Below are 17,928 nucleotides of genomic sequence, written 5' to 3'. Positions count from 1 at the left end.
CCCTGGTGATATCTAGACTGGAATATGATATGGTGACACTTGCTGGACTTCCCAAAGCTAGCTTGGTCCCGTTCAGAGCCACCCTGGACGCATCGGCCAGACTTATCACAGGTTCTAGAAACATGACCACATCTCCCCCGACCTTCTGCAACTAAATTGCCTATCTATCGAAGCCAGGATCTGCGTCAAGATAGCCTGCTTGACCTATAAAGCCTTACATTACAATACCCTGATCTACCTGGAAAATAAGCTTGAACTTTTGGGCTCAGGCCGGAACCCAAGAAGTAAGTCTACCCTACTCTTGAAACCGCCCAGATTCAAAAAGAAAAGATCCTACAATTGTGCTTTCACCAGTCTTGCTCCAAGAATCTGCAATGCCCTGCCTCCCGAGATCAGATCCAATCCTTCCACTGCATCGTTCAAGAAACTTGTCAAACGGCTATTCTTGAACGAACTTTAACAGCATTTTGCTCTGTCATAATGTTGATTCTTATTGTACCTCGTTGGTGTGATTTATTGTATGCTGGTCTATTTAATTGTTATGATGCTCGAGGGCACTTCTGCTACTGTTCTGGTCGAGCCTACCCCTCCAACCCTCAACCGGATCTGTGTACCCCCTTGTTTTTAACCTCTCCCACTGTCCCATTGTGTTTTGGTTACCCATGTTTTTGCCAAATCTGTACAGCGCTCTGATACCCGTTTGGGTCTTGTTCACGTTTTTTAAAACGATTCAAATAAAATAAGTAATATCTCCAAGCTCAGACAGAAGCAGCAGCTAAGAGTACATGTATTTCTGTATGGGTACCCCGCGTGGACCTGACTCATTAAGCAGTGGTATAAAGAATGAGAGATGTGCAGTAGCAGTTTCATTTCACATACAAGCCTTTTAAGAATATCACTGCATGGCGAGTGCAGGGAGGCCCTCTTTAGAGCACGCGTGAGTCAGAACTGTGAGCAGGTAGAAAGTTACCTAGTTTCAGCAGCACTCTGCTTGCTCAATGAGCTTTCAAAGGTTGTAAAGAGGTGGAGAAAAAGGGAAGGGGACAGAATTCAAAGGGAACCTCAAAGAAGGACTGCAGAGACCTTAGTAAACATAATGAAAGGCTGAACACTGCACACTCTGAAGCTCAAGCAGCACCGCCCCCACCCCCCAACCTTGCTGTGCAAGGCACAAGCACACTGGCCCTTTGAGAATTTTCACCAAAAAAATGGCTCTACAGTCAACTTTAAAAAGTGCATTTGACCCCTTAAAGCATTAATGTGCATCTGAGGGTTATGTTAATAAAATGGGCGTAGGCAACAAGTTTGATGAAGTGTACCCTCTCGCCTCGGTTTGTTCTATACTAAGCCACGTGCTCACTTGCCAAAAATGGTGAATGGACATCCCATACTATGACGAAGCACAAATGTAGAATAAGACATTATAGAGAGTCTTGTCTTATCGCGGAAGACCAATCTTACAAGACTCTGGACAATTATTAATCAGACTATACAATCAGAATCTTTCTCTTTTAGCTTGAGCTGCCTCGATATAGACTCATCAGGGTTGGTTCACATCATATGCGCATCTCCTTTCTTTGAACTTTCACTAACGTACGAGCCTCTTTGCTGGCATGACTCACTCTGCACATTAAAATAAAATTTGTCAATTAATCCATCAAAGTGTCTCATACAAGTATATTTCCCTTTTGTTGCAGTCACCTTTTTTTGAGCCTTAGTGGGCTATAAGCTGAGAAATATGAATAGTAATCAACACAATGTCTCATGCCACCTATTCACACAGTGAAAGCCGAGCGGGGAAGTGGGTGAGGAAAAAGGAAACTCACAAAATGCAAGAAAAGCAAACGAGGCTAAGCACGGGCTTGTTAGACGCATTCGTACTTGGTAGCTCTAAGCCTGGATACGGAGATCGATACCTGCCTGGTAGCAAAACATAAAGCGCATAAGCATAATGCAAAGTAAAGCAAAGGCAACAAGAAACATCACGAGAACCAATACAAAGAAAGACTAGGAGGCATTCACAAAATGAGCAGCAAAACCTTGGGTTGAAATCTTCCATTAAAAGATGGAACGTTACTTACTTGTGATATCAAATGAGCAGCAGGTCAAGAGGAAAGAGTTACTTGAAGTCATGGTTCTGCATCGCAGGCATCTATCTCCACTGAAGTCATAAAGGTTGGAATAATGTCCACTGCTTGCAGGGACCTCGGGATCACGGATACCAAATATATGAAACTGTGAGAGGGTGAAAGGTTCAGCATAATACAATGCAGCAAACCATCTGCAAAAAGCTACAGTCAGTGAAGTTTTTTTTTTTTAATGTTTAGACTTTATGATATATCAATAGATTAGGATGTTCCTTCTCAACACTGTATAGCAACACCTAGGAAAAGGTCCTGCTGCCTAACATGTCTAAACAGAAAGAGGAAGAAAAACCGATAAAGCTTGCATTAAAAGAGCTAAAAAATACCCCTGCCCCTTTCAGAGTCCAGGGACTTCCATACCCCAAGATTGGCCGTACTCATAGCAGTCTCCGTTCTTTTTGACAAGCAAGTGGAGAAGATAATAGTATATAAAAATGTTTACGCATAAGGAAAATATGAAAGTAGGTGACGGTTGGGGACATTTAGGATTCAACGAAGATGCTTACTACGAGGAACCAGAACTACAGGTAACCACTTCTTCTGCATCGTAGAATCTTGATAGATCGCCATAAAAGTTAGAACAGCAATCTTTAAAAATCATCCTCACAGCTGCCCATGGGGATTTAGCCTTATAAAACTAGTTACCTAAAGTTGTCATGAATAGAGTCTAATCTATATGAATCATTTCCCAAAAGATTATTTAGAACAGCTTGACCTACACTAGGTCAGCTCTAGTATCTGAATTGAGATAGTAGTGTCTTGTGAAAGCGTGGACTGACTTCCAAATGACCGCTTTGCAAATATCTGGTAAAGGGCTAGGTCTGAACAACTCCATTGCACTCACTTTATCTCTAGTAGAATGAACTCAGGATTTTTTTCTGATAGCGGTTTATTAGTTAACTGATAACAAGTGGAGATACAAGAGACTAACAAGAGATGAACTATTTAGAAGAGGCAAGTGCTATGCATATGGAACCAAATTTAACTAAACGCAGCTTAGATTTATGTAAAATTCGATTTAGTCAAAGTAAAAGCATTACACTGCTGACATTAAGTGAATGTAAAGAATGTTAAGCTAGTATAGTTCGATTGTTAGAACAGGTAGAGTGATGGCTGGGTTAAAAAGAAAATCCAAAACTACTTTACGAAGAAATGAGGGCAGGGTCCTCATGACTACGGTGTAAGAGTGGAATGGGGAATAGGATTGGATGTCATAATACAAAAAAGGTGTGGAATGGCTGCAATAGTGTTTAATAGGAAACGCAACAGAACTCTTGGACCAATATGACGTAACTATGAGACAGACTTTAAGATTGCTGAGTTACATTGAAACCCTTGTTATGCATTTGAAGAAGCTTAACACAACAGGACAACTTCAGATAACTCTTTTGAAGTCACACCCTACATCAAACGCACTTTGGGGTATAGGCACCAGAGCTCTGATCCTACCAAATCAGTAGAGTACTAGACCTGGGAAGAACTCCGCTGGAATAAAGACTGCTGTGCTGAAAGGATTGCCACTCTGCTGTGATTGACTGTTCTCAGGAACTGCTTCTCTGCTTTGCTGAGCATCCCTGCTGCCTGCTGATCTCTGACCTGCTGAGGACAAGGACTGGGGACCCATCTCACTTGAACCCAGAGTGGCTTGCCTCCTGTTTTCCAAACTCTCAGGGACACATTAGATTTCCTGCAAATCTGCTGGTGCTACTAGACTCTTCCATCTGCAAGTACTACCCCTTGCCTGCAGTGCCTCCTCCAGTCCTGGGCCTCAGAAGTGGGTTTTGCAGCTGATGTCTGCAAAAACCAATGCATTGCCTTGACTGAGTGACAATTTCCGCCCCATCGCTCTTTGATGCCGATGCAGAAGCTGCTCGACAACAAAGAATCCACAGCCCGCAAAGCTCGAAAGCAAGGAAGAGGCTGTTAAACGACGAAGTTTTGCATTCACTTCAACTAAGCCAAAGAAAATGCAGGACCCTCACTGTGTGGCTTGACGATGACACAGTAGACTCTCAACATTGACAAAAGCTCCATCCACAGCAATTCTTCAGCGGGACCTGTCTGGGTCCTGTATTTGGCTTGCCTTCGATTACAGTCAGCCTGAATGTTGACTTTGCACCAGTCACTCTCGACCACAAGTAACCTTTTGACCACTTGTCACATTTAATCTTTAAAAATGTGTATTTCGACTTCTACTAATTGGATGTTTGTTGTTTTGGTCTTTTTTTAAGGATACATACTCTCTATTTTTTAAACCTGTGTGGAGTCTTTTTGTGGTGTTTTCATTGAGTTACTGTAAGTGTTACACAATTCTTTACAAATTGCCTCCTAAGTTGAGCCTCACAGAGTGTGAGCGCAGGTTAATTTAGGGTGTGTATCTGACTTACCCTGACTCGAGTGGTGGTCCCTACTTGGACAGGGAGCACACCTCTGCCAACTAGAGACCCCATTTCTAATAGCATGCTTTCTAGATTTACTCACTACGAGTCGTCTCTACTGATCAATGAGACTTTGGTAATTTTTTGATTTTTTTTTTATCTGACTAACTGGTAATTTTTACACTATTCTTGGTTCTTTAAAAAACAATGGTTTGGTTGTTTTGCGGGTGTGCTCGATTCACATCTTAGATTTACCAGTGGCGCACTTATCTGCTTACTTGATTTCGTTTTATTTATATACATATATGTATTCTATTATTTTTAGGTTTCATTTGTATTCAAAGGGTCTTCTACACATATAGTAGGCTGGACACTTTGTCCTGCTGGTGGTCTCATGTAGTTGTTATACTACTGGAGAACAAAACCTCAACTGATTTTGACCACCACAATCACCAACTATAAAGACTTGTACGCTTCTGCTGAAGGAAAAGCTACGTAAAAACCAATGAGGACAAAACAACTGGGTGGTACCCTGTCCGTCTCAGATCACTATCAGGGGTACAACTAATTTTGGTGATCCTTACTTGGCAGCGGGATAGTGCACTTTGTTTAACCCGGTCTTCATGATTTTAATGCATTGTGAATTAAATAAATCGTAACTTTTTGTTACTGTACCAAGAAGAACGCCTGCTTCAACAATTATTTTGTACGGTATAAACTGTTGAGTGGATATTTCAACCACATCCAGAGAAGGGAATAGAAAACTGAGTCTTAAAGTTATCCTTCAGGAGGCATTGTGTGCTATATATGTCTTTGAAGAAGTAATTTGTGAAGGGCAATTTCTATCCAATTAGATTATCAGCGGCAATAGCTGAAAGGCCTTGTATCTCACAAACTCTAGAAGCCCAAATGATGGTCTCTAAAAAGATGCTTTCCAGGACCAATGCTTCAAAGTAGCCTGGTGCCTAGGCTCAGAAAGAGGGCCCATAAGAAGTTCCAAAGGAGGTGAAAGAACTGTCACAGGAGTAAAGACCTTCTTTAGGCCTTGCAGAAAGTCTTAAATCCTGAGAAAACTAGGTCTGAAGACGACCTTCCTGTAGGCTGATATAGCCGCAGAATGGAGTTTGACATAAGAGAACTGTAACTTGGCATGAGCCAAATGTAAGAAATAGGGTACCATCACTTCTCTTTGGCAAGTGATGGGATCGTTATTTTTCTATTGACACCACAAACAAAATCCTTTCCACCTCAAGGAGTAAAAGGCTCTTGTGGATGATCTTTTCACCTCTCTTAAAATGTCCATACATGACTGAGGTAAATACTGGTGACCATATGGTCTGATGTCAGCAGCCAAATTCAAGGATATTAAGCCGGAGAGACCAAACGACCTTGTGATCTGGTCAGAAGGTTTGGTTTGCATGGCAGCCTCTTGTGTAGTTTTAACATTTGCAGGAGATCTGGGAGCCACCAATGGAGCAGTCAGGATCATTGATGCTTTGGACTCCCGAAGGTTCAAGATGACTTGTGGGGGGAGGGGGTCAGAGGAATCGGTGAAAAAGGAGTATAGTAATGACTGATCAATTTATCTAAAGTTTTTTGCCCACTTTCTGGCTGCAAAGTCTTGGGCATTTGTCTATTTAGACAAGAAGAGAAAATATGTACAGTTGCCCAGCTCCATTTTGTGAAAATATGAAGGACACAAACATCTACAAATCCACTTGCTGTTTTCTTTGTAAAACCTGCTGATGACATATGCATACCCATTTTGGGCCAATGGGTGCTGGATTGCCTATAATGTTAGATTTCTGGCCAGAGTCCACAATGAGATATGCTGAGCCAGTGGAGATAAGTGCGTCAGCCGGTTTCCTCCTGCTTAGTTTACAGTAATACATTGTCATTAAACTGAATGTTATTTGTCACCAGAGATGGTAGGAAAGCCTCAAGGGCTACTTGAACTGCTCTGTGCTCTAAATAGTTGATGTGATATCCCTTTCCGACCACAGGCCTTGCAGTGAAAGATGGTCTAGATTGGCACTGCAACCAGGTAGGGATGCTTCTATGACTATTCTATGCACAAATGGATTTTGTTCAAAATAAACACTTTGAATAAACACTTTGTTAGAGATTGCTCTACCAATACGAGACTGGTTTGTAGCTCAAAAGAGTTGGAGTTTTTTGGTCTTAGTTGCTCTTCCATTGAGACCAAAGATCTTCGAGACGTTGTTGAAATGGGCTCATACGCAATCTTGGATTTGGGACAATAAAGATGGAGAATACTAGGAAGCCCATTAAGACATTTGACGAACTACTGGTTTGGCAGTCTTGAACACAAGTTGACACTTTTCGTGGATTTCATCATGCACTATTCGCCAATCAATCAGTAGTTGTAGAGCACAGCTTATCACCTGCGACTGTATCCAGGCACTGGGTTGCTGGGCTTAGTCGAGACAAAAACACTTTTGCTAGTGCTGTGTCTAGGGTCGTTCCTAGACAGGAGAGTAAATGATTTTTGAAGGTCTACTTGTATACCCATCGGTGCAACATCTGGATTGTTGTTCTGAATCTCCTTCTCTGGATCATGTGCTTTTACCAGCCAGTGGTCAAGATACAGATAGATGAATAGTTTGTCGATGGAAGTGGGCTGCCAATACTGCTATGCACTTCCAGAAACTCTGAGAGGTAGACTTTAAACCAAAAGGTAGAACTGTGCATTACACATGTAAATTACCTACAACAAAGTGTATATATATTCTGTCTTTTTTTGCAGCAGGAATGTGAATATTTGCATCAAGTAGGCCTGCAGCACATATCTAACCTCCCCACTTGGTGGTGAGGGGGGGGAAGGGGTTTGGTGCGGGATGGAGGGTGCTGAAAGAGGTATGGATTTAAGAAGTCATTGTTTACTGTTTCAGACGGTCGGCTCTAGTGAGTTGGAGGGTTGATTCTGAGATGGCTAATGCCTTGTGTCAGTCTTCGATGGTATGAGTAACTTTGGCCCTGCTGGTGCTGTTGCAATTGAGATGGCCAAAGAGGTATTTTAATCACCTAATCACAGTAATACCTGCCATCTCCCAGCCAAAATTGCAATGTGTAGAGTATTGGTCTTCAGTCGCTGCATCTCTTCTTCAGTGTGTTGACCAAACTGAACAATGCCTATAAACAGTAGATTTCATGTACTGAAATGTGTGCCTGGCTTTAAAGAGGTGAGATGTAGCCAAGAAGGGCACCATTAAGTTATCCCACTGAAATAGCCAGTGGCAGTTAGCTCTGCTGAATCTATCATGGTGCTGATAACCTGATTGGCAGAAGTCAAATTTAGCAAATGACTTACTTAAATTACTTCTTCAAAGACATGACGGTGGATCCGATATAAGGTTTCTGCAAACGTTTGAAGACTGTCCCATAGTTCTTTTTAATATAAGTCCAAGAAAGCTGTTGTGCTTGCTGATTTAAGTATGGCTGTAGCTGCCCAACAAATCTTTTTGACATTCGCTTACTCTCCCTGTCCAATAATGCTTAAGTTTCTGGTGCTGAAGAGTGCTTTCTGCAAACTGCAGGCACAATAGCGGAATCTGGTTTGGGATTCGAGCTGGAGAAAAAAACCTGATCTTGTTGGGGAGGCCTGGATTTATTCAATAAACGTGGAGTGGCTGATTTTACCATGTGAAAAACTTCTACTCCAGTATATCCAATAGACCTGGCGAAAGAGGAAACAAATGTCTGGATGAAACCCGTGATTGTATAACTCCATGATGATAGAAACCTGCACCAACGTTTAAGAAAAGTGTGATCAAGTCCAAGGCAGAGGACAGTAAAACAAGCTCTTGAGGTGTCTCTACTGTAGGAGAGTACCTAGGTGTACAGGGTGTCTTCGGTATAGGAGATAAGGATTAGGTCTTGCCACTTGCAGAAGCCTTGACAGAGGAGTAGGTGGCAAATAGAGAGTTTGCAGATGGTCCAGCAATGGGTCTTCTGCTGGAATGATAAAATGCAGATGTCTTGCAAGACAAAGAAACTGCTTTTGTGTGGAAAGAGTTTCAACCTTTCATTAGCTGTGAGATCAAGTGAATAGCTTGACATGGAAAACATTAACATCGATCTCTGTGGTGTTGCGATGTCGAGTGGTATCTGAAAGGAGAGTGGCGATGGTGATGTGCCACTGACGCCTGGAGATAGAAAAAGGTAAAACATCTTTAAAAGATTTCTAGCACTAAAAACGTAAAGTGAATAAAAAAAACCTGTAAGCTCTAAGAAGACTTAATTAAAAAGAAATTAGGCCTGAAAAAATGGACAGGCAGCAAGGTAAAAGCCAGTACAATGCCTGGAATCCAAGGAGCAGGATGTTATTTTAACTCTTTCAAAGCCTATGAGGATCTCTTTTTTTTCTATTCAGACACACATAAGGCAGCAGGCTCTCTTCCTAGGTGCTCGAATTTTGCGCTGAGAAGGACATCCCAAACTGATTTATATATCCTACTGTCTAAATACTGGGTACATTTCACCTAGACTTTTTGGGAGGTGATTTGCTGCATTGTACAATGCTGAACCCTTCACACTCTCAAACGTTCACATACCGGATATCAGTGTTCAGGCTCCCCCACCCCTCATTGCGCCCCACCCCCCACCATGTAGGACAACATCATTCTAATGTAATCTAATCTCAAACCACAAGAAAAGTAGTTACTTACCTGTAACTTCAGCATTGCTCTCTTTCATATATTCACATGCTTAAATTATTCCCCGTGGTCATACTGGGAACCCTCTGTAACTTTACAAAAAGCAATATTTATATACACTCAAAGAAACCTTTTCCTTCTTATACACAATATATATACGATTTAAACTCCAGCAAGTCAGTACCAACCACACCCAGCTGTTCCTTTGACTACAGCTTCCAACTGTCAGAGTTTCCAAATCATAAGTTCTTTACCTCTTAAATTGGAGAGCCTCATTACAAGGGGAGGTGAGTGAGCCGCATGCGAAACTATGAAAGAAACCAATGCCGGAGAACTGGAGTCACAACTAAGTAACTTATTTCCTTCCCGAACACTGGAACTTCCATAGATTTGCATGTTTGAATCCAAACTAACAAAGCAGTACCATCTGACATTATGTGAAAGGCAGGAATGAGGCTTAGCTCAAACAGATGCCCATGAAATGCCTGTCCCATCGCAACCTCTTTGCTTGTATGCATGTTGATACAATAATGCTTTTCAAAAGCATGTATAGTTTTCCACGTCAAAGCTTTGGAAATGTCATTCAATGATATTCCTGCAAAAAAGCTGCATTTCTTGCCACTGCTCGTGTTAGATGCTCTTTTACTTTTCTTGCCAATGGCCTTTTCATTGTAGCATGGGCTGTAGTAATACATGCTACAATCCATCTTGCAATTGTTTGCTTGGACACTGCATTCCCTTTACTTCCCAATGCAAGTGCTACAAAGAATTGATCAGTTTTACTTATTTCCTTTGTTGCATGCAAATAAAACTTTAGACACATCTTAATGTCTAATGGATACAATGTCCTTTCAGTTGCTGTTCCCAAAATTGCAAAAAACCTTGTTATTGTAACCTTTTGCCTCAAATGAAACGTTGTTGGTACCTTTGGAATACATTTTGGGTTTGTCAACACTGTAATCGTATCCTTTGAAATAATCAAACTATTCAAGGTACAACAAAGTCTGAAGCTCACCAGCTCTCCTTGCAGATGTGATTGCTAATAAGAAGACCGTTTTCTACGTCAAATGCCTGAATGTTGCTCTATGTATTGGTTCAAACTGCACTTACATCAAAGCAGCTAAGACAATATTTAACTCTTATTCTGGCACTACTTTTTAAGCTGGTGGAAATTTTGGGAATAAACCTATCATAAATTCCTTTATCACTCTGAGAATATGATGACACTTGGTTTGTTGATCTCAGAAATCTGAAATCGCTGCTGGGTGCGCCTTTACTGACACAAAACACACACCTGACTCCGCTAGATGCAAAAGATAAGTAAACGACTAATGTGGTTTCACATTAATTGGATCCAATCCTTTCCTATGTGCCCATTGGACAAAAATCTCTATTTCAGATTGTAAATTTGTATAGCCGACGGAGCTCTTGCCTTTCTTAGAACTTCTCTACATTTCTCCGAAATGCTCAAATGCCAGAACTATAAATCCTGACGGCCCATGCTGTTAGGTGACGGGACTGTAGGCTGGGAAGTATTTGTTCCTTGTGAGTAGCTGGACATCAGATTTGAACCTCACCGGCTTTTCTACCCACAACACACACAGGTCTGCATACCAACGTTGGCCCAGCTACACAGGCAATATTAAAATCACCTTGCAACTCTCTGCCCTCATCTTGCAGATTACCCTGGCAATTACTGGTACTGGAGGGAATGCATATACCAACTTCACCTGTCCAGGTTATTGAAAATGCATTGCCTTGAGTACCTGAGCAAAACCATCTGCTTGCAAACTTTCTGCATATGCAATTTTGATCTGTTACAAACATGTCCCAATCTGGTTTTCTTCATCTTTGAAACATTAATCTTAATTGTCTGGAGCAGTGACTCACAAACTTTTTAGATCTACAACCCACTTTTTAGAACGACAAACGTTTGCAAGCCACCTACATGGACATGAGGAGGGGCGAATTTTGAATGTAACTAAGGTAGTGTGTGCACACTATCATTTACAAACAACACATTCTCTACTGAATTGGTCACTAACCTTGCACATACATACAACTGTAAGTATAAAATTAAACACCACACAAAGGATAGTGTGTTTCTGTGAACATTTATTACTGTGCATTACCAAGTAAAGTGCCCTGATTTGTTTTGATCCTACTAAAATCTCTGTTCCCAGCACACTTCTGAAATACAAAAAAATGTGGTTTATTTTTGCTTTCCTAACTGCTGAATGCATATACTTTATTTACAGGTATTTATATTTTGTTGGGTTGCAAAAAACAACATCCTACAGTCTTTCCTTTCAGATCTGTACAGCAGCAAGATCGTCACATAATTCACTTTAAAAACTGCATTCACTTTGCAGTAAGAGAAGAAAAGTAAATGGCAATCCCATGTTAAAAGAATAAGCAATTTGTCAGAAGACAGCCTGACATTTGACTTCTGTATTTCAGGCAAGTGCAACAAGATAAACACAAAATCTAAAGGCATTTTTATTGATTGCTCGGTCTTTCCCCAACCCATCAAAAAACAGGTTGTGATCCATAGTTTGTGAAATAGTGGTCTGAAGTCAATCTCCCACTTCTGTGTATCCATATAACACCTGCTCAACTGATCTGCCTCTTCGTCGTCCAACACTGGAATGTGTTCAGCCATCAATGAAAGATTGTTGATGATCAGCCATCTCCAAATTCTCTGAGCTTCCTTTGAGAGCAGCATCTTCCTCGTTTCTCCTGGTTTGTGAATATAATACATTGGTGTCATATTGTCCATCATGACCACAACATGACAATCCTTCACTAAAGGCAGAGAAGCTTTCAGCATCTGTCTCACTGCCCGCAGCTCCAATAAGGTAATGTGTAACCGCTTGTAGTTTTGTCCACAAACTAATTACGTGCATCTCCATCCTACCATAAAAACCTCTGCAGTCAGGTAGACTTGCTTTTTATCTGGTTGCATCACATGACCTTTATGAAAATAGTCTCGCCTTGCACCCACCAAGAGAAAGCCTTCTCCATGAGCGGTGTTTTTCACACTATATCCCATCCCACATTTATCAGTTGTCACTGCTTGATCTTCAGTTCCTGAATAGGTCTCATTCGAAGGTGACAAAGAGGAATCAACAGAATGCATTAAAACATAGTCCCTAGAATTCCCTTTAGCATTCCTACAAATAGTCTTTTTCCAATTAAACTAGACAGCTACTTCATTAACTTCTTGCTACTTTCCTGCGACGGAAACAGTATCCCCTTACACATTACTATCCTTGCGCCAAAAAATGCAGATTTAATTTCTTCCTGTTGCTAGCACAGCCCAACTTTAAAAGCACTTCCTTTGTAGGATAGGTCATATTCTTTGCCTTCTGCAGTGTACTTGCTTTCATAAGCCAGTCTTCCAGTAATAGATACACCATGCCTCCATCTCTCCTTTAATACGCCACTATCGGAGAAATGCATTTTGTGAAAACTCGAGGTGCTGATCTTAGCCCTTAAGGTAGGGCTTTGAATTGGTAGTCCTGACCGTCTACCATAAAACAAAGATACTTTATTTTATTTCTGTAAATAGGAACATTGAAGTGTGCATCCTCTAGATCTACGGATCTCAAAAAATCTATTTTCTTTATAAAAGGAAAAATCATCTGTAGTGCGACTGTGTGAAAACTTTGTTTCTTTATTAATGTGCTTAACTCTCTTACATCCAATATCAGACGACACTCCATATTTTTTCAAAATGAGAAAGAATCTATACTAGAAGCCCTTGTATTCCTCCTCCAATGGCACCCGCTACATAGCTTCCTTTTTCATTAACTTTATTATCTACTTCTTCTGTTCCCTCAAATGTCTGTGCCTCTCTGGTGAAGGGGGAACTGATGGTGGCTCCTCCAGATATTCCAAAGCAAGACCATGTCTTACAATGTCCATAACCTATATGTCTGTTATTTGACGACAACTTTTCAAATAGAATAACATTCTTCCTCCAACTGGCAGCTGAATGTGAGAGGAAATACTGACTGAGTCATGGTCAATCTGAGGATACTTACTTAGGGGCCAATTAGGATGGCGTAATGACCACCGGCGCCGGCCCTGCGGTGGCGGTCCGCCATCACTCAGCAATTTACCCACTGCCCAATTAGGACGGCGGTGAGTACCACGGCGGACACAAAGTCCGTCTGCCACTTCACCACCAAAGGCAATCAATCCGATTGCCTGGTGGACGGTGCAGGGTGCCTCAAATGCTGGCGATGCCTAGCAGGCACCGTCCTCCAAATTAGGATGTGGGTAATAAATGGCCTTTCCATGACGGCGATGCCGCCATGGAAAGGCTGGCGAGGATTGGGTTTGGGGTCCCGTTGCGGGCTCTCCTTGTGTCGGGGAGAGGTGTTGCTGCACAGGGATGGGGGACGCCTGCATTTCCCTGCACTGCCTGGTAGGCACCACATGGTGCCTGCCACGTAGTGCAGGGAAATGCACAGCATGGCTATTTAACATTTCATACAGTGCTGCAGTCAGGTGGACCACTGCATGACTGGCGGGTGGTACCAGCCACCGCAACAATGGCGGGCGGACCCCGCCATCGTAATAAGCCCGTTAATTTTTAGCATCCAATTTCAAAATCCTTCACATTTACATAACGTCTTAAAAGTTTCAATTTTGCTTTTTTTTATTTATATATACACTTTCTTAATTTTAATATTATGAAATTTTTTAATTTTTAGCATCCAATTTCAAAATCCTTCACATTTACATAACGTCTTAAAAGTTTCAATTTTGCTTTTTTTATTTATATATACACTTTCTTAATTTTAATATTATGAAATTTTCCAAGCAGTCCTGGACCCTTTGAATAGGCTTTACAGACCCCCAGAGAGTCCCCCAGAGGGACTAGACTAGAGGTTAAAAAAAATCACTGATCTAATTTAACTGAAGGAACGAAAAATGCTCCTTGTTGCCCTTGACTTTACCTTTGAAACTGCCTCCTTAATCCTCTGTATGGTTGTTTATTTCTAGAGATCAAGCTGACTCTGTATCCGCCTTTATTTCCTGAAAAGTCTCATCCACCTTTCATCTGACAACATTATTGCCTTCAAATGGCATGTCATTACACGCAAAAGGACTTCTGGTGTGAACACTTGCTTTTCAGTCAGCCATACCTCCTCATAGCACCAGTGGCGGTCGGCGCAGGTAAGCACAGTGAGGCGGTGGGGGTGAAAGTGTCATACGACGGGACAAGGAATATAAAATAAATAATTAAAACCACTTACCATGCGCTCGATGTGGGGAGCGAAAGGAAAATGGTTTTAAATTATTTATTTTATATTCCTTATCCAGTCGTAGGTCACTTTCAACATCCCAACCCCGACCCTCCCCACCTACCGCGCTTACCTGCATGGAACGCCACTGCATAATAGTCGCATTTCCAATCTGTCTTAATGCGCATGTTAAGGCATCCATCGCTGCATCTACCAATGAAGAGGATGCTTGCTCGCCATCTTTTACAATTGCCTTTCCCATATCTTCTTTTGGAAATTTCTCTAGAATTGTGGCATATAGCTCCACAACTGCCCATCATACCTTCCCATAATCGCTGATGAATTACAATTTCTAGCTGCATCAGCTGCCAACACATTAACTCACCCACAGAGTGGCATTTTCTTCCTTTTTTTCATCTGTAGGCGCTGTACAAGGGGCTGAAGCATTCCTTGAACGTTGTTGTGCCGCTGCTTAGATCACTGAATTGGTACACACGTGATTCAAATTACACCCTGCTGCATCATCAGTAGCCTCATAATGATTTCCTCTAGCCTAGCTAAATTTACTGAGGCAGTTGCAGGATTCGGCATCATTGCTAGACTCTCTTCCCACAGATGATCTAGCACAGGTGTTGACCGATCGCTTCTGTGAAATTTCTCCTTGAAATCAAAAAGAAAACAAGGCTTTTCAACCACAGTTGTTGGCAGACTGAAACGCTCTGATGCCTTTTCATTGGGTAATGAAATCTACTGATTTCATCCGGAGGTGAACTCTTGAGTGAAAGCTCCAGTCCAGCATCCTTTGCACTATGAATAGATTCTATTCCGACTCCTTATTCAGATATCCTGGTAGACTCTTTGCATCAATATCATCATCATCATCATACTGATAATAGGAATAATGATGATCTGTATTAGATGACCTTACGTCTCCATCATCACCCTGTTCAACAGATACAGCATCATCAGGATCCGTACCCATTGATAACTCTTCTCCATGGCCTCTCAGTATCGGAGTCTGTATGGGTTGTAATATTGGTGGATGTAGGGCATTTGACAACCCGGAGTGCTGCTCATGGTCTGCTGATGATGGCGGGAGCCGCTTAAAGATATGAGTAATCATATGCTCTAAAGAGGTCAATATCCGCATAAGCACCTGAACAGGCATTTCTGAAGGATGTACACATTCATTTCTTCTTTTTCTCAACTCAACCTTGGTGATTTTCATTTTTCTTGTTTTTTATAGCCAAATTGCTTTGCATATTCTTCTTTAGCATCTTCATCATCTATATATTGAATAATCAACTCCTCTGGGTGAGTTGCTGTCCCTTCTTTTGACCCTTCCTCTTTGCTGAAGGGCTGCATCTAATCCAAATCTTGTTTATTGCCTTTTTGATAATCCTGTAGTAAACAAACTTGCTCCTGTAATGAAACGTCCTGTAGCAAACGCTGCAGTGGTTACAAAGGTATTGGCGAAACCATCAATATTTGCAAATGAGTTATATTGCCTCAGATGAGTAGTATTCTAAATCCATCATTAACCCCCTAGTAGCCATTGGCATCAATATTTCACTCGTTGCAGGTTCTGCCCTCATCAATGGTACATCTCTAACTGATGGCTGGCTTGAACCTTTCGACACCTTTAACTTCAAAGTCAATGGTTCCGTCGACGGTGATGATGTCCTTTATGGCAATAAGCACCTCTTGGCAAATGGTGATATTTCTTGGTCGTCGACTATTTTTGTCTTGTCAATGCTCTATTGTTGTCAAACTTAGTCGACAATTTATGATCAGTCTCTGAGGTTACCTTTGATTTTTTTGATGGAGCCTCTTCTTTTGAAGGATCTACACGTTTTATTTGGCAGTTTCTATGCATATCCCCTTGTGTTCCTTCACACTGGAGTGCATTTGACCGGTTATCTGGCTCTTAAAAGCATCCCTAATCCTGCTTAACAGGGTCTTTCTTTTTTGAAGAGAAAGGCTCACTTTTTCCATTTCCTACTGAAGAATTGCAAGCGCTAAGTGTCTTTCAGTGTCTTAGCAGAGAAATTCTTGCCAAATTTGCCATCTGCTGGCTTGTGCTCCTGATGTTAACAGTACAAGCATTTTGTATGTGGATCCTCCACAAATCTTTTTCTTGCCAGCGGATTTATAGGCCTTAAAAAAAAAAGACTTCTTTGAAGGTGACTCAACCATGATGAAAAAAAAGCCCAATTCTGCTGCCCAAATTATCTTCTTTAAAGAGCTGTTCTAAACATTTCCTCACAATGAACGTGCGGTAGAAAGTCTGACAGCTGGAAGCTTCGGTGAAGGGGACAGCTGGGTGTGGTGGGTTATGAATGGATGGAGTTTGGATCATATTTAGTGATGCGGAAAAGGTTTCATGGATTGTTTATATATGTGTACATGTACTGCTGTTTGTAAATTTACCGGGGGTGTGGGGGAGGATTGCTTGACTGATGACGGGGAATAACTCAAGCATTTGAATCTATGAAAGATCAAATACTGGAGAAGAGGCCTAACACACATTCCTCCATATTCACAGGAGACAGAGCAATCTTAGCCAATGCTCACAAGTCCCAACACAGCATTAACCACAAGAGGCTGAATACAGCTGCAATCCAAAAGAGAATTATAACTAATGCAGTCTAATTTCACACCTAGAATAAATCTACCACAAAATAGGGAGGCCTAACATAGGATTAGATGAACAATGAAAGACATAAAATACTGTATAAGAAATCCAATCTCCGGAGCAAAACCCAAATTCTGTTACATGCTGTGCATTCAGTCAAAATAATCTTTAACCGGCTAATAAAAACCATAAAAGATACAAACACACAATAAAAACACTACATGGCATATAGAAATAGCAGCAAAAGATAAACGGCCTCAAAGACAGTTTTGATCTTAACATAGTCTTAACAAAAAAATGGTTAAAACTACAGTGTTTAAGATAATACCATAAAAATTACCATATGTGCATATAAAATAAATATACCAATTACCCCCTTCTTTTTCTGAGCCTAACAGCAGTCATTAAAAACCTGGCAACATTAAAACAAACAAAATTAATTATTTTACATTTGTAAAAAAAAACATAAAAGCAGACCTGGCCTAAGTAAACTGCTTTAGTAGAGGCACAATAAATGGTCTATGAGGGACAATGATAAAAGTCACAAAACAAGACAAAATGAGAAGTATCCTGATCAGAGAAGTTATCAAAGGTGCAATTGGTTCAGCCTAAAGCGAGCCAACATAAAACGATGCTGAGGGTTGGTGACAAAGGTTAGGTTTGCTTCGGTACACCCGGGGTGGTGCTGATAATGTGCGTGCGGACAGAATGTTTTACTAATTCTGTTCACTCCCAGGTAGGCTGGGCTCCAGCGCAAAAAGGCTTTTTAGCTTAAGATAAATCCCAGCCGCTAATGTTCTCAGGGTGAAAATACAAATTTGGGAGACCCAGCTCCTGGTA

The 17,928-nt window shown here is 41.2% G+C and overlaps 1 protein-coding gene across 2 annotated transcripts in view; it reads right to left on the bottom strand.

Moving 5' to 3' along the window:
• PRPSAP1 (phosphoribosyl pyrophosphate synthetase associated protein 1) overlaps positions 1–17,928 on the bottom strand; it is a 188,928-nt gene that overhangs the window by 38,953 nt on the left and 132,047 nt on the right. The window contains exon 8 of one of the 2 annotated variants that reach the window (XM_085616927.1): positions 1,882–1,920. The exons of the other annotated variant lie outside the window; for it this stretch is intronic. Coding sequence (XP_085473053.1) covers positions 1,882–1,920 — 39 coding nt within the window. The remainder of the gene's footprint in view (positions 1–1,881; positions 1,921–17,928) is intronic. 2 annotated transcript variants of the gene reach the window in all.

This window comes from Triturus cristatus, chromosome 7 (genome assembly GCF_964204655.1).
Source record: "Triturus cristatus chromosome 7, aTriCri1.1, whole genome shotgun sequence".
Lineage (NCBI taxonomy): Eukaryota > Metazoa > Chordata > Amphibia > Caudata > Salamandridae > Triturus > Triturus cristatus.
This window is presented reverse-complemented; position numbering and strand designations above follow the sequence as displayed.